The sequence below is a fragment of the Atheta coriaria genome, unplaced genomic scaffold (assembly GCF_025399875.1).
Source record: "Atheta coriaria isolate IRGN ID8LTWV9N9 unplaced genomic scaffold, Caltech_Dcor_3.1 hic_scaffold_1_pilon, whole genome shotgun sequence".
In the NCBI taxonomy this organism is placed as follows: domain Eukaryota; kingdom Metazoa; phylum Arthropoda; class Insecta; order Coleoptera; family Staphylinidae; genus Dalotia; species Dalotia coriaria.
Genome location: NW_027045443.1, coordinates 3,293,689 through 3,314,041, shown reverse-complemented (window position 1 = coordinate 3,314,041; position 20,353 = coordinate 3,293,689). Strand labels below are relative to the sequence as shown.

Sequence of the window (20,353 nt, the reverse complement as noted above, 5' to 3'; positions counted from 1 at the left end):
ATCATCTGTGCGAAGTGTTTTTGTCCCTTGTTCAGGATTTCGTCGATCGCTTCGTGTTCATTTTTAGTTGACTCAATAGATTAAAGGGGAATAATGCGAGTAATACTTGAAAATTATTGTCAGTCGTTCTTTTATATGTTGTTTCTTTTTCCTCAACGAAATCATAGCCTAAAGTGCGTCGTAACATCCAACTTTGATAGGAGCAAAATTCCTGCTATGATTTTTTTATATCACAATACGTGCTGGGGCTTAGTTAAGCAAGAAAGTGAAAAATTGTGCTTCATCTTGCTCGGAATTCGTCTGCCCCCGCCCCTCTGATAATTGTTTGAATGTTACACCGCCAGTTTAGTGAATGAAACGCACCAAAAAGGACACAAGGACAAAAACACATCAAGTTTCGTTCTGCTACAGTTCGTTACGTCACCAGTGTGTTAATTTATTGTTTCGTCAAGAGAAGAGTTTCGATTACTTTTACACTAATTATTAATTTTATGATTTTTCATTATATATATATAACGATATTGTGGATTCTTTTGTTTATTCATTTTTGGTCTGACATTTAATTCATGTGTTTCTCGTCTAAGTTCACGGTAAAAATCACTATAAAATTTTCACTAGGCGTACGTACATACTTATTTTTTTATACAGATATTTTGCGAAAGAATTAAACAGTTAGAGTTGTTCTTTTAGGTCTTAATATTTAAAAAATATCCGGGATATTAGATAGATGTCTATTTAGTTTAGTTTGAAATTGTTGCGGAAAGGATTATTCTTAAAAACGCCACTGCTCTAAAGCAACATTCAAAATTTCCGTCTGTCATCATTATTTCCATATAATTTTAGCGTACAGTTTCGAAATTTCAGTTTCTTACCTCTACTTTACTGCTAGTTATATTTTTGTTTATTTTTATTTACTTTACTTGTATATTTAGATAGTTGGTACTAAATTGGTACATGAATATGATGATTTGATTAAGACACACACAGGAAAATGTAATTTTTCTTAAATTTTTATTACATTTTGTATTATTTCCCTCGTTTACTCTACGTTTGATATTGTAACTTCCATCTTTGAATAAACATGCTTTGAAAATTATTTAGCACATGCATGAAAATCAATCTGTCGGTTTGAAATTAAAGAAGATGATTTCCTGAAAAGGAAAATCTAAATTCAAGCACAACACATCTTTAAACAGGAATTTGACCAGGATACGAGAGAGAAACAATGCCGTTTCAAACAAAAGAAGGAAAATCAATTCAATCGTTTTTCTCCAGCGCACTTTCCATCGTTTTCCTTCCGTTAATCCGCCAAGTTTCTCCTTTGGAGTACTTCCAAGTCTATGCTCTGTTCGATTTTTTGCGAGTTTTTTTTTCCTTTTTGAGTAGTAACTTTTCCCTTGCACGCCGTTACTTCTTTAAACGCTTCCATCGCCCGTTTGGCTTCGGCTTTCAGCCGGTATTTGCTAAATTAATTTAAAATGTTTTAGTTATTTGCACCGAATAAACTAAAATTTTACTTTTTTTATGTGTGGTTTTTTTGGAATCCGAACGCTTTTTGCGCTGATTTCATGCTGCAAACGTTCTGCGCCATCGCCATTGTGTGTAAATTTCATTTTTCATAAATTTCTCCTAACGTTCTCGCTTTTTCCACGTAATTACTTTGCCACTTTACGGTTTCTACTTGCACCGTCTGCCTCTTGGATATGCTAATGTTAACATTTGATATGCGCAAGTTTTCGGTACGAAATCAAAGAGAGTTTCTCTAGTACGCGGCCGTCGTCTATATTTTTTTCCTAAATATTCAAGTATGATAAAATCTATAAAACTTCTGTGTCGGGACGATGGCGGCCAAGGAGGCGACTTAAAAGACGTCGGGCTGTGCGGCGCGCAAACCGGGCGGCCGGTAGTCGTTGATTTCATCGACGTTGTCGTCGCTTGTCGCCGGGGCGCATTGGTGTGGTGAGCAGGTGATATGTGCTCCACGTCCGCAAATGCATTCGACACAATTGCCAGTATCGTGCGGCAGTCGGTCACCCACATTATATTGCCGCCCTAGAAAGTGATAGAGGGTTAAGGCAACCAGAACCCATCTGTTGACTCTACCTACCCATCACTGTGCAGATTTTAGGCGTCACTGTGGAAGTCCACTCAGAGGTGCGTTCATCGACACTTTCGGTGGATGTGGCATCAGTTGGGCCGACACCATCCTCGTTCGCCCCCTCCAGAGGGTCATCGCTCCCGCTGTCGGCGACGTTTGGTGTGACGACCACTAGGTCCGTTGCGGGTGGGCCAACCGAGGTGGTGGCGGAAGACGTTGGGAAAAGTGCGGTTGGGCGGCCAGTTGGAGCCGGCGCTACCGCGGAACTTTTCAACTCGGATGCGGACGACGGTGGCGGCGCTGGTTTTGCCCCGTTCTCTGCAGTAAAGTGCACAGTGAGTTGTGCTTGAGCCATAGGGGCGGCAAAAAGATCTGTTTGTACTTACGGCACGGCGTGAATGGTCCACGATCCTTGCAGGGACCCTCCAGTGTTGGCGGGCAGTCCTGCCACCAGCAAAACATCTCCCCGTCGAGACACAGGCAGAACTCGCATGGATCTTTGCGATAAATCTACAATAATGAAGCGGATGTCTTTGATTATACCTATTCTAAGTTAAAACATGAAAAGTTTTTGGAAACATGGAGTATTTTTTACCTTTCCTGGTTTTATCCAGTCGTGAAAGACGATATTTTTAATATTTTTCATTTTCAGTTTGAAAATCGCGACGCGTGGCAGAAAGTCGTGCAGAAAATTGCGAAAAATTGAAGAAAATTGAGTAGTTTACATAATAAACTCGAAGTGGATACATTTCATGCATTACGCGACGTGTGCGCGTCGTGCGAATGGCAAATGCAATGCGCGGGCGTGCGCCAAAAAGGAACATTACAAAAATATTGATAAAATGCCGAGCAACTCGACGCGGGGGTATCCAAAACTTTGCGCCAAAGTGAGTTCGACCTGAAAGCGATATTTTAAGTGAAATTTCGAATAATGCAACTGGAAAAAAATTGATATCTTTTATCCCTTCAGTTATGTTAGTTCATCATCATTTTCTATTTCGTGTAAGCGCGACTCGAAGATGTATGCAAGCGAGCGCGCCAGCGGAAATATGCTTTCTTTGCGTAATCAACGTTTTGCATGAGAAATTGCGTGGCAAAAAAACCACACAAACCGAAACAAATCTGAATGTGAATAGGGGATGGAATGGAACACAAATTTTAACATTCAGAAACAGGAATAAACGTTTACCGTGGGCGAATTTATGATAGGGATAGTTTTTGTACAAAAGAGCATCAAATGTAAGAAAAAGAAAAATCTATACATTTTTCAATTGATCTAATTTACTGTAAACATTTATAGTAATTAGAATGTTAAATCATGTTTGAATCCGATTCTTATCGAATTGAACTTTGTAGAAATTCACCAGATAACGCAGTGAACGGCGTATTTGTGTTTTACAGATTTGCGAAATGTGAATTTTCATGCAAATTTGCTTTTTAAATTCGAAATTTCCGAGGTGAAAAGTATTAACGGAAAGGTATTCGAGGTTCGATATCAGCAGCGACATGCCTCATTAGACACGCCATCGAAGGGCGAGGGGGGGCATTGAGTGAATGCGCGCTCGAAATGTTTAATCGTTAAATTTGCCCCGCCATCAAACGGTTTTTCGGTTCATGTCTTTCCTCCGCTCTCCGCCAACTTTCCGCAAATTTCTTCGGCTTTTTGATTCATTAGATTTGGCGGCTCCCCTTGTTTTTTACCTTTTTACATGTCTAATTTAGCATTCTCCCCGACGGCGCCCGGCAAAATGATTAATAATTTTTGGTTTTTGGGGAAAAGTTGTAATTTACTTACGGCATTCATTCAATCGTTCGAGAATTTATTACATGTTTCTGGCAGAACAGAAAAGTTAATAACGCATTGCTGACGTATAAACGTCGCTGCGTGGAAAATAAAATGCTGTAAACAGGAAATCTGTTAGCGGGTGAAACAGTGCGACCGCGGAAATCGAAAATATATCATGCGAAGTAGAAATTCCGAATTTAATAAATAATCCTTTCACGAAGGCAGGGACAAATTGGCCGCATTTTATATTCTTCCACGGCAATTCCAGCAATTGCAGCGTGCTGAACACTCGCGTTCACCACGAGAGAGTTTTTCAAGTGCGAGGCGGGCGTGCCTCATTAGCCGCGACTCATTTTTCATTCGTCCTCTTTCTCTTGCGATTCACCCGAGTGTTCTTATTGTAATTGCAGGCGCCGGGAAGCGAGGTGCTGTGCGGCACGCCGCCCCACTCGGTAAGAATCATGAGAATGTTGTGATAATCCTTTATATTATCCTTAAAAGCCTCTTTCAACAAAGCCACATCTTCACACAGCTGACTAATGCTAAGCTAAGCATAGTGGGATGAAGAAAGAAAGCCGTTACATTTTTTACATCCCTCCTGCGGCGTATTTATAAATAAATAAATAAAATTTACGCGAAGGTGTACGCATTTAGTAATTTCAGCACGATGTGTGATCCGATCACAAAAAGCACTCGAGAGAAATCCCTAAATTGAATCGGAGTCAAGTTCGGAGTTTTCAATTTGGTGAATAAAAAGCGTACGCCGTTCGTGGCATGTGCGAGGGCGGGCATGATTGTGCCGTTAAGATCGGGCTGTCATGCCGGCAAAGTTTCGGTATTTCGGTATTTAATATGCAAACAATGAAGTGCACTTTAATTACATTTTCGTCGTTTGGGGCGCGCGCACATCTCTGCGGGCACTTAACAACGCCGGCGGCCGGCCGCGCGCCTTTATTGTGTCGCTAGCCGTGGAGGCGGCTCGGGTAAACTTATGACATCGACGGTTATCGCGCGGCTTGTGTCGTTAAATACGTTGTTTTACGTTTTACGCTTTATTTCGCTTGCGACCGACACTCGCCGGTCAGTTTTTGCGCGCACCGCTTTCGTCCTTTTTTTATTTCGTGTCGGGTTATAATCGCTCGAGCAAGTGCGCTTGGCATTGTTAATTTATTAAACTATCCGCGGGAGTCCAGTCTATTCGCGCGGGAGCAGGAATTAAACTTGCACCAAACTCCCACTATTAAAGCGCGCGCGATTACGACGAAGGCGGCGCGGCGGGCGTCGAAGACTCGTACATCAAACGCGTACTCCGAGGCGAAATTAATAAAAAATTTAGATTTAACGAAAGCATAAAGTTTGAGGTAATTAGAAGCGTACAAAAAGTTTTAATGTGATTTAATTACACGTTTTATCCGTTGATATTCTCTTAGATTTGCTGCGGAGAAAAACGCAAACACGACGAATATGAAAACGCAAGGAGTGTACTTAAAACTTTTGAAAATGTTGTTTGCAACGCGCTGCGCTAAAGGAAAATTAATAATAAAAAAAGTTCACCGCGCTTCCAATGGTTTTTATTTTTATTTTTGCATGCGGCCACTGAAAATGACAATAGATGCGCGTCCTTTTTTATTAAAACTAATTAAAAATTACTCGATTTAAGAGTTCCTTAAAGGTCAAAAAGTAAAAAGAAATACCTAAAGTCCAGACGCGAATTAATAACGAAAGCAGTCGAAAAACGGGATGCACGCAAATGAATAATAAACAACGGATGCGAAATACGCACGCGGAATAACAATGGAAACTTTAATTTCCGAAAGCATTATTCAAGCCGTCCGCAGGCGAAAGCGACGGATCCAGCGGAGGCGGCGCGATGCGCCAACACCTAATAATCATCATACACTCAGCGTGTTGTTTGTTGTCGCTGGCCGTAATATACTCGCCTGCAATCGTTAATTCTCCTCTTTGCATTTTCGTTTCTTTGCCCGCCCGCGCGCAAAACAAACTTATTTGCGGTGCCGTCGAACGGCGTCGAACGGCCGCACCGAACAATTACTAATTGCTTCGCGTTCGGGCGAGTTTGCGGCCGGCGCTAATTCGTTCTCGAACAAATAACCATCTGGAGGCTGGCTCCGCCGCCTACCAGCAAACAGCAACCATTTCAATTTCAGATCGAGATATATTGGCGTCCAGTGACACAGCAACTCAATAATTCCAGAAGAAGCTTACTTTGCATCTCACTGACATGGTATTAAACTAATTCGCGAAACAAACCGCAATTAGATGGTATAATGGTACATAAACCGCCCGCCAGAAGTGTTCTTTGTAAATCAAACAATATGTTCGTCCGGTAATAGTTGTTTCTTTTTTCTCTTTTGGTTGTAATGGCCTCAACACACATATACAATAAATGGAAATGGAAGTGCGGGCGGCTTTCCATTCGACCAATGCTCCGCTGGTTCGGTGCGCCGCTGCAAAGCCCTTCATTCGGGCGGCGTTTTGCGTTTTAATTAAAACACCGTCGCCGCGGGACGTTGTTGAGGATTGCGGTGTGTCCTCGTCACGCGCGCACCATCTGCGTCCCTCGCGCTCCTCCCCAACTGCCAACTTCGCGTACCTTTAGTTTAAAGCTAATATAATTTGTTTTTTATTCATTTGCGTTTATTCAGTGCGTCGGTCTCGCTGTCAAACGCGGCGGGCGAGACGCCGAGGAAGTTTAACTTTAAAGAGTTTAACTTAATATTTCGCAATAACTGCGCGTAAGTATTCGGAGCGGATTTTCGTTTATTTAAGTTGAATTTATTTCGCTTGTGGTTTATTCGGCTGCGCAAACTAGGATTGCGAAATATGTTTGCATGTGCGCGAAAGAGAATATGGTGGATATTATTGAACATTTTAATAATCATATCGATATTCTTTACATGTCACATCGGCGTGCGGAAAACACTGGTATTTTTGGAATGTTTTCCAAACCGGGATGTGGAAAATTAGTGGAGATGCCAATTTTAAAACTGTTTCTTTTTTTGTGGAATATTAAAGAAAACTTGATTTTGAAAGCTTTATTTTAATTAAATTTTATCGCAACATATGCAGCTTTGATAATAATAATCACCAAAATTTTAACAGTTTCGGTGCAAAAAAATTGTTTTAAAGTTGGCAATAGGCCCTAACTACGAGTATCAGTACTAAAGTGAATTGTTTCTAAGTAAGTGAATTAGAATCAGAATTCGAAACCAGAACTTAAACATTCCAATTTTCATTTCTTACCATAATTCTTCTCGCGTTTGTTCGTTCTTGTTGCGCAGCGAACGGGGGCAGGCACAAAACTTGACGGAAAACGGTGTTGTTAACTAACCTAATATCACAACCGAGCCCGCATGGGATATTGTCCATACTGACCTAAATTTCCCCGAATCTCCTTCGCAAACGTTATAAAAGCGGCGACTAACTAAACTAATTATCAAAGTCGAAGATATAGTGAGACAAAGGAGGCGGTAGCCGCAGTCTCCGGAACGAAGCATGGCGAGACGGCCGCATTGCCACACTGCCGCCGCCACAGCAACGGAAGCTAAGTACTTGCGTCCTATCCAAAACGAAGAAACCTGTCGTGAAATAAGTAAGTGCACTTCAAACGCTCAAACGGCCCAAAGGATGCTTAGATTGAGATTGAGCGGAAAGCAGCGAAAAACAAAACCGAATGCAAATCGATCAAACAATTATTCAATCATGACGCAAACACGAATGAAATTTCATTACACGCCCGTTTGCGCATCGCACGCTGCACGCATATTACATCATTGACATTATTCGCGTGTTATTGACATGCCGGCGCATCCGGCCCCCACTGCCCCCGCATGGCGGATCCGATTATGGATACTGCAGCGAAGATCACTGGCACGCGAATTGATACTTGATGCCCATTGGCATCTCGAACGTCGGAATTGCTGATTATTTCGGCAAATATTCATTAAATGTCACAAATTCGGGTGGCATGTAATTATTACGCAATGCCAGGATCATTATTCGTTCCTTCTTGTAATTCTGCGTCAGATATAAAATGCGCCCAGACGAGGGTAGGTAAAGCTTGGCTTGGAGCTTGGAGGCGAGAAACATTCGCGAAAGAAGCGGATCGTCGTTAGCTCAACCAAGAGTTTTAATTAATTACGGATTGCGCACGAGAAAAGAATTTGCAGCAAACACAAGGCCTGATTGAAGGCACAAACTAATTGTTTTTAATTTTGTTTTTTTTTTTTACAAAAAGTAATAAAATATAGCCGTTGGAAGGGTTTGGTTAAACTGGTGCAAATTTGATCGTTTTGTGATTCCACCTTGTCAACATGACGTAGTTGCATGTAAGTACCTGTTGTCCATGAGTGTATTCCACCCCAGCGACTAGACAAGTTGCCGCCGAGCTTAACCGTTCGAGGGGATGCGTTGTGAAGTCGTCGTCTAGGTTGTTGTCCCGCAACTCTTCATCCAGCGCGTTCGGGATGACGATGCCGGGCGAATTCATCACCATCGATAGAGGCACTGCAACGAAAGTAAAACGGACGTTTACAAGTGATCTTCGCACTTACCTAGTGGTGGATTTGCAAGCTCGGTGGGCGGCGGTAGGCGCAAGTGTGCATATGGCACATAAATGCCTCCGGCTCGCAGTAGGCATTCATACGTTTCACGCGACCGCCGCTCTCATATAAATTCGCACGCGACGTGCTGCTCGCATTGAAGAGGCCCCGAAGAATGGAATGGAAGCGCCCCCGTCCCCGCCAGCTGTACGCTGAGTGCAGAGTTGATTAATGGCTGGGTGCGACCGCCGTCGCCGGCGCTACGTTTTCATTTCATATACACATATATTCGCTGGGTGCAGTTGTCGACATTTCAAGAACCAAATGATATTTTTTTCATCTGTCGCGCGCGATTAATTGTTTCGCCAGGTTTTGCCAGGCAACGCTTTAATTGCATCATCAGGTCAAGTTTAGCGTGCGTTCATCTATATATAATTAGGACAACAAACGTAGTTCACAATTGCTTACTAGGCGACCGCCAAACATGCATTTTGCACTCATCCTCGCGTCAATGTCAAGTGGTGGCTGTCGCCTCCTTGCGCCAACGTTCGCGCCCGTGTTCACACGTCACACGCCGCTCAAAATTGATCGTGTTCCATATCTCACGTACTTTCATCTTCACTCGAATCTGTGTGACCGTCGTCGATATAAGCAGCAGCAGCAGCAGCAGTTGTACGTGAGGCTAAATTTGGGGACGCGCTCCGCCGCCTTCGATACGGATCAACATCGGTGTTGACCAACCTTCACCATGTACGAAGCCGACCGACGGCTTCTTAAATGAATCGTAAGCGTGCTGTTGCCATCGACGATTACCATACGCTTACCATTTCTTTGCCGTTTCAGTGTGTGCAATGCCTTTTTGGAGAAGTAAAGCGGATACGCCTAGAAATAGCTTATTTTTTCAATTTACATTTAAGAACACTCTAAAAAAATTGGTAAGTGGAGGTTGCTGCGCGTGCTGACCGTCCCCATCCACTATGCGCTTCGCCTCGTTTTTGCAGAATAGCAAATTTACCTTCTCCAATAAGACAATCGTACAAATTCAAAAGATGGTTGATGAAAAAGCGTCATCGATCAACGCCACCACGTTGATGGTCGGCGCCAACTATAAGGTCGGTAAGAAGATTGGCAGCGGTAACTTCGGCGAGTTGCGCCTCGGCAAGAACATTTTCACAAACGAACACGTTGCTATCAAGATGGAGCCGATGCGTACCAAGGCGCCGCAGTTGCATCTGGAGTACCGCTTCTATAAAATGCTCGGCGCTAAAGAAGGTTCGTGAACGTATCATACTACTACCATCAGTACAACACTATTATGCTAAGCTTTTTTAGGTGTCCCTAAGATTTTTCACATGGGCATCTGCGGCGGGCGCTACAACGCGTTAGTCATGGAGTTGCTAGGTCCTAGCCTCGAAGACCTTTTTAACCTATGCAATCGCCACTTCCGGCTGAAGACCGTCCTGATGATTGCTGACCAGACCTTAGAGCGCATAGAGTACGTACACAGTCGGAGGTTGATATTTCGTGACGTCAAACCGGAAAACTTTCTCATTGGGCGCAACAAGAATAATAAGGAGCGACTGGTCCATATCATCGACTTTGGCCTTGCCAAGGAGTACATCGACAAAGATCGTAACAAACACATTCCGTACCGGGAGCACAAGTCACTGACGGGTATGATTCCGTTCCCCTGTTCCACGCGTACTCACTTACCACAGCAGTGTCGCTGTGTTTTCTGTTGTTGCAGGCACGGCGCGCTATATGAGCATTAATACTCATATGGGCCGCGAGCAGTCGCGTCGAGACGACCTGGAGGCACTCGGCCACATGTACATGTACTTCTTGCGCGGCTCACTGCCCTGGCAGGGCCTGAAGGCGGACACGCTGAAAGAGCGCTATCAGAAAATCGGCGACACGAAACGCTCGACGCCCATCGACCTGCTTTGCGAGGGCCACCCGGAGGAGATGGCCACTTACATGCGGTATGTCCGTAAACTGGATTTTTTCGAAACGCCCGACTATGAGTACTGTCGCCGTCTCTTTAAGGACTTGTTTGAGCGGCGCGGGTTCATGGATGACGGCATTTTTGATTGGTCCGGCTTGTACACCAATAGCGCCAACAACGGCAGTAACACCGACGACTGAATTAGGACACTAGGCTTAGTGCATAGCATGGTCGCAATATTTGTGATATTACTGATGGTATTTCTTGTGGAAATTTCACATTCATTTCAAGGCGACTCGCCGAACGCGTAATAAATCGCATTCGAAAGTCGTGCGCATTTCGAGCGTGCTTATTTATGGCACTGTCGTGCCGATAAGTTTAATAACTTTGCGCCCCCATCGAAAAGTTATGTGTAAACATCTAAATATTTACACTTTGCGCGCACCGAGTGTTGGCGGAGGTGCCGCGCCTAACTGGCGACATATGATGGTGTCGGGGGGCAAACACCCAGTGTGGAAAAGAAATGGCCCATTGCCAATTGGCCGTACGAGTACGTATTTGCTCGCCGCCTTTATACACTTTGACTTCTTAACCAGAATCATAAATATTCCCGCCTCGGCATAAACTACGAACGCCTTGCGCGCATCAATATTTTAAATTACCGTCAACCTGCATGCAATTCTGAACGTCGGAATGCGAAATAAAAATAAAGTTGGATTACAGCAAACTTTAATTTTTACTCATCCAGCCCAGCGCAAATAGAAATATAATTGAAGGTAGGTACTTGAGACACCAGCGAAAATTGAAATTTCTATTTGGGAAAATTGCGATTTGCTGTTGATTTTCGGGCATATTTGTGTTGTGCTTTCATTCATCTGTAAACAAGTGGGTCTTGCGCCAGCAGGACTCTTTGAGCGACGGTTTCGGTTCGGGCGGTTGGCGAAAACGCTGGGTAAACACCCGGCGAACACAAGACGACGGGGGCGGTGTCGATGTTTGTTTTGCATCTGTCGCATCTGCACGACCGAGGGATTGCAAGACGCGGAAATGTAAACAAGCAGAGACGGGCGGAAGCACGAAGATGATGTCGCCGAAACGCCACTTGAGAAATGCAAAAATGCTGATGAATTACACAACGTTTTGACCTCTTTACAGCGTCGCGTACACATGTTGAATTGCATTCAGCCAGCAGCGGCTTTTGTGTGCGCTGTCCTTGAAATGTTTTGCGCGCTTATACTTCGACCAGGATCAGACGCGTCGCACCATCATCGATCGCGCGCGAAACTTTTACGACGAAGGCTTTAAATACGAATAAGAGGCTTGCACAAAAGAAGCAAAAAATTGAAGCCCATGCGAAGTGGCCACGCGTGAATGCTGCGATTCAATATCAAAGACGCACGCTGCTTGAAGAAAAAAGGAGGATTTGCTGAAGTTGCAAAGTTGTTAAAATTTAAATGTGAACATATACGCGCATTTGCTCAAAACAATTTTTTGCTGTTGCAAACATAGCCTGCACCGATAAATACTCTCCGGATTGGCAAAAAAGACAGAAATTTTGCCGCCTCTGGAAAAGAGACACATACAACTAAAATAGACCGAACATGTCACGCACGGTTACACGTCTCGTATATCTTAGCCGCTTTTCTCTTTGTTTTTCCTCCGTCACCTTTTTGCAAGTGCGGCGGTTTAGGGGCGCGTTTGCCTTCCGTGTCATACGTGGATTTTGGAAAAATTGCTTATTCCCATGCAGTGCGCCGCTCGCGTTTTCGACACGCTCGTAATTCCCTGCAACTCGGTCTTTACGTTCCTGTATCGCAAGACATTTGTGTATTCGGTTTATGAGATTTGCACCGGCAAGTCCTTTGTAATAATGTGGAAGAAAATTGGAAATCGGGAATGAAACAAACAAATATCATAAAAATAAAAATGTGGGACACCGTCGTAAAATAAAAATATTAGGTATAATACCGGATGCTGTTTTGCAAATTGAAAATATTTTGTTGCCCGCAAGTTAAGTATTGTTGCAATTGCTAGTATTTGAGTTAATTACTTTTGCGTTGGGCGCAAATGCTGCGCAAACGTGCGTCCGGGTTTTTTCCTGCGACGATTTGACGATTTTTTCATTTTGACTTTGATATATTTTACGTTTTATTAATGAAAGCATAAACGTCGTTTTCATTGAGCCTACCCGCCGGCTCCGGCTTTACGTTCCGTCCGTGCTCATGTCGAATTAACTCCACTTGTATCTCAGGCTCTCTCGGCGGGCCCCGACTAGGCATTGATTAATCACGACTCTGTCAATTACGTTTGCATTTCCCGGTGCCCGGGCGCAATGTATGCGAGTTCATTAAACAAATTAATTTCTCCGGCAAAACAGCAGCAATGTTGCCCGGCGCCTTCACATTTAACACGCTAGTTTTATCGGAAAGCGCAAAAAGTCGATTTGTTCAAAGGTGGCACGCTGATATTTCCAACCCAAAAATATATGACCTTCCCAGCTTTCCCTCAACGTTTAACATTTGCCGCTTCATTGTTGTATAATTTTTATGACTTTTATTCGCTCGCTTGCTTTGAATTGATTTATGAATGCAAGAATAAATGTCATCTTGTGATATTTACTGGCTGTGACATTTAAACGTGATGACAAGGTTTTAATTATTCCACGCGACACGGAAATGCAATTTAAGCGGCACGAAATTTATCACAAAAAAATACTTGTATTATTTATTTGGGCGTGGACCAATAAATCGCAGCGAATTTTGCAAACACGCACAGTGCTGTTTAAATGTTGAACTCTGCTGCCGGCACAAAATCCGGCGCATCTGCCATTTTGTGAGCTTATTTACCGTAGCTATCTTTTTATCGTTGCGTTTAATTTGCAAGTTGCAGCACGTTCGGACGTGTGTTAAGAGTGGTAGAGCGATTGCCGTGCACACATTTCATTTCGTGCGCGAGCACGTTTTCCACGTTTTTCCACGGTTTTCCATTCTTCTCTCGGCCGAGCGAGGACAAATAAAAGCTCTTTATGCTTGTGTGCACATGTGAGCCGTTCGCTTAGAGATAAAATTACAATTAATGATAATTAATAATCATCGCCCGGGCGTAATCGGTGGGACAACAGATGAGTAAGCGAACGGGTCAGCAAATAATCGTATAATTAATGTAAATGTGCGTCGTTTCCGTCTGCGGCTGTCGACGTGGGATCGCCGGGGCAATCTATAGCGGCCCGTCTTTGCTCTTCATCCCGCTACCTTTCGTCTTTGTGTCTTATTCGAATCTAATTTGATCACATGCATGCATGCCGGCGGCGGCGTGTCGATCTGCCATTGCGCAGCGCCGAGGAACGAATACACGAAAATCCTTTGCCGTCGGAATTTCGCATGTACGAATTAATCCGCTTGACCCTTTGGGCAACTGCGGGATGTGTCGACCGTCGAGTGTGGCAGGTTTTGATAAAATGTGTTTTCAATATAATGCCTTCGCCTTCGCCCGCTTCGTAAGCCTTTAATGTATTATTAAACTATTAAACAATGGGTAATTGAATAGATAATGAATAATGGCTGAGTCTCGCTTGCAGCGGCATTAATTAATTAAATTCACTCGCACTCAGCCGGCCGTGGCGTAAACGACAATGGATGCCACAACATATTGCCGCACTTGCAAAAACGACGCTAAATGTTGCTAAATGTTGTTTGCGAAAAATCGCAAAAAGCGTCGTCCCTTTATGCACTCGCATGCTCCGCTTTACGCGGATCCGGTTATTCATGAAGTATGTGAATTGCAGGCATACCTGACAAGCTCATGAGAAAGGCCGGGAGCGCCACTGGCATTCCTCGGCGAGAAAGAACTGCCGGCGCAACGACAGGGCGATAACAGGACAAACTTTATTAAAATACATTTATCAACAAAATTCTACGCAACTTAGGCAAGATTTCGCATAAAAAACTATTCGCGGCGCATTTTTGCCCTGCAGGTTCCTAAAATCTTCTCCGAAAGTGCTCGACAGTCTTTTAAGGTCCTTGATAAAATTCCTGGATATGTGTTTGTTCCATTTTTCTAGTTTCCTGCATCGCACTGCAGGAGAAGAGAGAATCAAGATTTGATTTGGCTCGTCCTACATCTTCGTGTTTTTCAATTAAAAGTCCCTTTGTGCATGCACTATGAATGCTTCCTTTTGTTTGGTATTTGCGCCATTGGGCGCAAAACTTGAGATGAAAAAAGAGCGGCGCATAAACGTCGCTTGCACTTAGTTATTTAGCAAACGACGACGCTAGAGCCCGCCGGTCGACAATGACGACGACTTAATAGAGCTGTCATTTCGCGTCATCGCCGTCAGACCGAACAACGATAATGAACAACTACGACTAACGACTTGTTTTGTTTTCCGGTACATGATTTTATATTTGCGCCGGGCAGCGTCTTCGCGTTTCAATTTGTGTTCACGTTTTTGACTGCCCGATATAAATAGAATGTACGCGTAAAAGTCACGGAACGCAATCGATTATTCCACTCAAAGGTAGCGGAGAGAGGCGGCACGGCGCGGCACGGTGTGGCGGCGGGTGCACGCGGCATGTAACATTCCATGCCCTGACGTTGAGCACGCCAAGGAAATTACCGAATTATGTCAGTGTACACGGAGCGTTTTTGTCGAATCGATATTTTGTACTTTTCGTCCTCGATGGGAACAAATTTGGGATACAGAGCGCAAAAAAACGCATGTCGACGCTTGTAGGTATCATTTTTAATTATTGCTTTTAACTTCCGGGCGCTTTAATTGCGCGCGAAGCAAACTTATGACGCACTTACCTTCCGGTGCTAATTCACGTCTACCTTCATTTGTTCCTTTGCCGGTGGCTGTCATGCAGCCCACGGGAAGCCTTCTGCGCCTTCGGTTTGTCGTCGACGCTTGTTCTTGGCACGTAATTCGGGCGAAAATTAAGGACTATCCGGGAATAATATACGTCAGGAATGGGAGCAGGTTAACTATTACATAATTTTGTTGCCGGTTTCCTGCGTTTCTACCGAGTTAGTGGTCCGGCGCGGCCGACGTGGAAATTATGCTACAATTGCCATTCGAATTTACGACCCTTCCTGCAAGCTAAGCTGCATTTTATTCATCTTCAGTGTATAGTCTTGTTTTTTGTGTAGCGTGTAAAATACCTGCGACGAAAATGATAAAAATAGATTGAGTTACACGTATTCCAGGCTTAATATCAGTGGCGTAACACTACCATCTAAAGCTTGAGCAGATTCTTTGGATGGAGCCCCCAGTGAAAATCGTCACGTTGTAAAACAATTTTAATCAACCGGCCTCTTGAGTCCGGCCCCCTTCAGGTCTTAAACCCGACGTATTTTACCATCCCTGTCTCTTTGTAGTTACGCCACTGAATGCTTTTGTTTACCTATTTACTTTTCTCGTTTTCAACTGAATGCAACAAACAAAACTCGTGAAGGCGTACCGGCAGAGAAATTGGTTTGGTTTTGACACCACCAATCCGAGAACTGCAAGAAAACTAAACCAACTTCACTACTGAATGAAACAAATACCTCTCCGGAGTACTATTTATATTCCTTTCTTTTTCTTCCGATTTTTGTCAAAACGAAAGCTCAATATAAAGACAAATAGATTGAGCAACCGCAATAGATTCAGCAATTTGCAATTACTGATACGCATTGACTGATATTAATTCACGCGCCTGCTGAAACAATGTTGCGCCAGTGGCGGAGGGTGCGTTATTAGAATTTATGTACTTTATATGTACTCGCATCTATAACTGCGTATGACACCTGACGTCGTCGTCACCAAGTCATAAATTCCGTTCAGTGTACGAGTCGCGCACAATTGTTGAACATAAATTGAAATTAATTCTGATTTAATTCAACGACCACCACGAGTTCAGCGAGTATGAAAGATTCTCGGTTTATCTTTCGTAAAAATATCCTCGCCAACGTTTATTGCGCGCCGTAAAAGCTAGTCGGAGCTAATAAAACGAGCGGCGATGAACATGTTGACATATTGACACGATTTCCGAGAGTATTCGCTTCGTTGATGTGCTTTTTCTTTGTCATTTAACTAATTTTAACTAGGCGGCCATGTGTGTGCTCCGAGATGGCCCTTTGATTTGCGCCCGCTCGTCCGTCGTATTGGGTATTACCTTTCGTGCCATTAATCTCTTCGTCCATAAACTCGCAGTGAGTGCGTTGCGCTGATATGTGATGTGTGATACTGATTGATTGCGGTTAATTAGTTAAATAAACACACGCGCGACGCTGAGCAAACGGCGCCGAAAGACACATGCGACCTATTTGACAGCTTTATTAATTAGCTACAAATTTAACGGCAGCTTTTTGCATACTCAGATATATAGAGATGAACTAGATATCTTCGAGTTGGGTCGAAAGTTGCGAAGCGTCGTGACGCGTTTTCCCCCCGTCTTTCAACGCCGCCTATTCTTGATTTTCCCTATTTGCGCCCTTCTCTTTTTGAATGTCCCATTCAAATTTTATGCCTCGTTGCTTATTAACCAGCCTCGCGCGCTATGAAGCGAATTTAACAATTTAATTTCCTGCCTAACATCGTACTCTCTAACATTCTAATAAATGTAACATGAAGTAACAAGCCAGTGGCGTCGCTGAATATATTTCAAATACAGTCGAACCGTATTTTCGAAATGTCGTGCGCGATTGTTTTTTGTTGTTTCAATTCCAATTTATTTTTGCATGCACGCATTGCGTTTATATTCGTTATTAACACTTCGTTTATTCCGCGATATTTGATTACGCTCGTAGATATTTCCAGCTATTCGGACAAAACGCTCGGGCGACAAAAAAAATTTACCCAAAATGCAAAAAACCGAAAATGCTGGAAACCGATGGAAAGAATTGCTGACATTGACGTATTTATATTTTTGCCTATTTCACTTTTTTCACTTTTTCCCCTACAAATCAGAAAGCGTGTGTGTTGCCCACCATCGCCCCACCACACACCCTTAGCTTTTAATCGTTTTTCACGATTTGCAAGCTATTATTTGGATTATTTGCGTTTATATCGCATCGTGCTTGTCTATGATTGATATCGTTCCGCGTTGTTAGCTGGAAAGTCATTTATAAACCGGCATGCGGTGCGTTTACCTGACGACTTCTCCGACGTACCACGTTTTCCACATCATGTCCTGCGATCATCTGACAATACACGTCAGGCAGTTGCTCGTTTTCATTTTCATATGGCTTTGTGATCGAAGTTGGTGCGTGTTGTACCGCTCCTAAGTGATATTTGATGTTTCCAAATTTAACCACAATTTTTTTTATATATTTTAGTATTTTGTGGTTGTTTTCGCAAAATTCAAACTAACGTTCGTAAAACGAAAGAATAAAAACCGCGACCAAAATTGCACCGATAGAATGAGCGGCGCGTAATTGGTTTTTAGTTTTCCTGTTTTTTCTTGAGAGTTTCCATCAAGTTTCGTCTTGTTCTCTTTGATTCTTTTTGGCCTGCACATTTTCGTTGTAGTGTGATTTCCCATCGGATTGCTTCCTGTCGCTCCCACGCCGACGGTCGCTTCCGCCTCCCGCTAAGGAAGCGATTTCCCAGCTCGCCCCTTTCAATATTTGGCACTCGTGTGTATGTGCGTGAATGCCTTATGTGTATCCCTTCGCGGTACCGCCTCCGCCGCCACCACAAATGCGATTCCAACGTCCCTACACCTATTATTTATTTTAGTGTATTTCCTATTTCTTATTCGAATATCAATCAAAAATTGGCTTCAAAAACGTGTACATGCATGATTTTCATTCCTGTGATTAAATTTTCCAAACGATTTTAAACTTTTGTTACTAAAAAGTTTCTCATATAATTGCATTATCAAAGCAGTGGTAAAAATGAAACATTTCGACAATTTTAACGCAAATATATACGAATAGAAGAGCCGTAAAGCTATTTAGAATCATTTCAGAAAGTATTCCTGAAAATTTGTCCCCGTTCAGTCTTCATACCCTCCTAACCGGCAAATGATGACCGCCATCGGCCATTTGCTTCCACCCGCGCGCCGCATGCGATGCGATCCAGCGCCTTAAACCGCTTTTTATTTTTATTTCGTCCGCACATCCAAAGGATCTGGACAGATAACGTGGGCAAAAAGATGAAGACAATTCGAAAAAGCGATGACGCGTAAAGACTTCTCAATGGGATGGACGTAAAACATAAATTCCATAATAAAATAGAGAAGACGTGGAAGATGAAGTGCGCGTCCTGGCGAAAGGACGAGACAGTATGGTCGCCAGCGCGTACCACGCAACAAAGACAAATTATCCACAGGACTCGTTCGGTGTCAATGTTAAATTACAAATTATGAGCATACCAGCGAGTAATTTACAATTTTAATTCTGATTTGGACTTTAATTAATAGCGAAGGTTGTTCTTCTTTCTTCCATCGCTGCGGTTGCATTTGGATCGAGGCTAATTTGTCTGTTTAATTAGTCGAGGCAATGGGGACGCTGGTCTTGTTCCGCCGGCGCTCGTTTGTTACATTTAATCAATTCAAATCAATGCTAACTAAGACCAGCGAGCGCATATAAATCACGAGGAGCAAAGAAAACTCGTGATTTTCTCATATTTGCGGTTTCATAATTCGTTGCTGTGGGGATGACTGTATCGGAAACAAGAGTTTAATTGAATCGATAATTTTGTACGAACATGTATGTATGCAATATACAACAGGAAACATGCGGAAGAGTAGACGGAGACGGGGGCGGCAGTGACTGCACGAATTCCGGGCGCATTAGTCTTGACAGAGGAAGTGGAGCGCGTGTTTTATCCTCGTTGTAATTGAAAACTAGCTGTTCAGCGAGCCAATTGTGTAACTTTTGCTCGCTTCATTACCGCCCCCGGGTCGCAGGTTGATTGCGCCATCAAACGCGCTGCAACAAATCAACGCTGGCTTCATGGCTGCTTGGAGGCGGTGTAAAATCTTTGATATTATTTGGTAATTGTTTAGGACGACACCCCGGAGTGCGTTTTAAAGTGCGTCCAAATTGTGAAGGCGCCGGGCAACACATGCGATGCAGCGCGTCGTTTCGATTAAACGAACCCCGCAATTAATCACGCGGCTGTGTTCACGAAGCGCGTAAAAAAATACATAATCAATCACAAAACGCTTTTCTCCTCCTTGTTGCCGGAGTTCGATCACGGCCGAATAAATAATGCGAAGGTGCGCGCGTGCTAAACATAGAACAATGCGCAAGTGAAGTCAATTTAACTTTTAATTAAGGCTATCAGCGATCGTGCATCTCTGACGGCTTCTGCAAGATGCGGCACCTCCTTGCTGCCAACTCAACTATCTCCTCAATTATCAGCAACTATTATTACATTACTCACCTGCACGTGAACCGACGATTAGATGTACGCCGAGGAGTACGACGACGCCAAGGCAGGAATGCGCGCGACGCGCGGAAAACATACGCTCTCGGTGCATTCTCGTCGCGTGCGGACACCAATTTTGTTTACCGATTCAATTATTAAAAAGTTGCTGTTTATGCAGTGGTAAATTGAGGAAGAAACAGCTGCTTGTCGAGCGGCGGCAAGTGCAGTACTGCCACAGTCTCAGACACCGGAAATCAACGATGGGAGCAGTATGAGTGGGTACAGCGGCGGGGGCAGCAGGAGCGTCGTGACTGATTACACAAGAAACGTGCAGGCGAGAAGTGCAGGTGGACGCAAAGCGTTCGGAAATGTATGCGGCGTGCGCGGCGGTCACCGGTGTGAGCGTCAATGCGGCGGCGGCGGCGGCAAGTCGACTGACTGAGAATAACTGCCCCGGCTCAACGTCGAGCGCGAGGAATCGACGAATCGCTGCGCAAAGCATGCCGCACTCAGAGGCGGCTGCAATTTAATCGCCGCCAACCGCCGCCGGTGTCCCTCTAGCGGCAGGGACCGCAGACACTAGTTAGGCAAGGGAAGAAATAAA

The 20,353-nt window shown here is 43.8% G+C and overlaps 2 protein-coding genes across 7 annotated transcripts; one reads left to right on the top strand and one right to left on the bottom strand.

Annotated features, from left to right (window-relative positions):
- Positions 1 to 807: 807 nt before the first annotated feature.
- Positions 808 to 20,203, bottom strand: LOC135795142 (uncharacterized). Of its 4 annotated transcripts, none has more exons than XM_065306696.1 (5): positions 19,765 to 20,203; positions 8,242 to 8,411; positions 2,485 to 2,608; positions 2,108 to 2,416; positions 808 to 2,052 (listed from the first exon to the last, which is right to left on the bottom strand). In XM_065306696.1, the coding sequence occupies exons 1-5, from the start codon at positions 19,859 to 19,861 to the stop codon at positions 1,862 to 1,864; spliced, it is 891 nt and encodes a 296-aa protein (XP_065162768.1). In that variant the 5' UTR covers positions 19,862 to 20,203; the 3' UTR covers positions 808 to 1,861. The 4 variants fall into 4 exon arrangements, with proteins under 4 accessions (XP_065162768.1, XP_065162778.1, XP_065162787.1 ...); XM_065306706.1 differs by lacking the exon at positions 19,765 to 20,203 and adding an exon at positions 15,198 to 15,305; XM_065306715.1 differs by lacking the exon at positions 19,765 to 20,203 and adding an exon at positions 9,057 to 9,175.
- On the top strand, positions 9,090 to 10,728 carry LOC135795111 (casein kinase I-like). 3 transcript variants are annotated; one of them, XM_065306656.1, is made up of 6 exons: positions 9,090 to 9,230; positions 9,290 to 9,381; positions 9,448 to 9,718; positions 9,770 to 10,120; positions 10,194 to 10,428; positions 10,493 to 10,728. In XM_065306656.1, exons 1-6 carry the CDS (start codon positions 9,224 to 9,226, stop codon positions 10,602 to 10,604), a joined length of 1,068 nt encoding a protein of 355 aa, XP_065162728.1. In that variant the 5' UTR covers positions 9,090 to 9,223; the 3' UTR covers positions 10,605 to 10,728. The 3 variants fall into 3 exon arrangements, with proteins under 3 accessions (XP_065162728.1, XP_065162717.1, XP_065162709.1); XM_065306645.1 differs by having other exon boundaries at positions 9,779 to 10,120; positions 10,194 to 10,728; XM_065306637.1 differs by having other exon boundaries at positions 10,194 to 10,728.
- Positions 20,204 to 20,353: the final 150 nt, after the last annotated feature.

Excerpts from the sequence above, each read along its gene's own strand:
- LOC135795111 (XM_065306637.1), top strand. Across the intron at positions 9,382-9,447 it reads AGAACACTCTAAAAAAATTG|AATAGCAAATTTACCTTCTC; the intron begins GTAAGTGGAGGT and ends TCGTTTTTGCAG. Across the intron at positions 10,121-10,193 it reads GGAGCACAAGTCACTGACGG|GCACGGCGCGCTATATGAGC; the intron begins GTATGATTCCGT and ends CTGTTGTTGCAG.
- LOC135795142 (XM_065306696.1), bottom strand. The coding sequence starts at position 19,861 with ATGCACCGAGAGCGTATGTTTTCCGCGCGTCGCGCGCATTCCTGCCTT. Across the intron at positions 8,412-19,764 it reads AATCGTCGGTTCACGTGCAG|TGCCTCTATCGATGGTGATG; the intron begins GTGAGTAATGTA and ends CTTTCGTTGCAG. Across the intron at positions 2,609-8,241 it reads AATACACTCATGGACAACAG|ATTTATCGCAAAGATCCATG; the intron begins GTACTTACATGC and ends TCATTATTGTAG.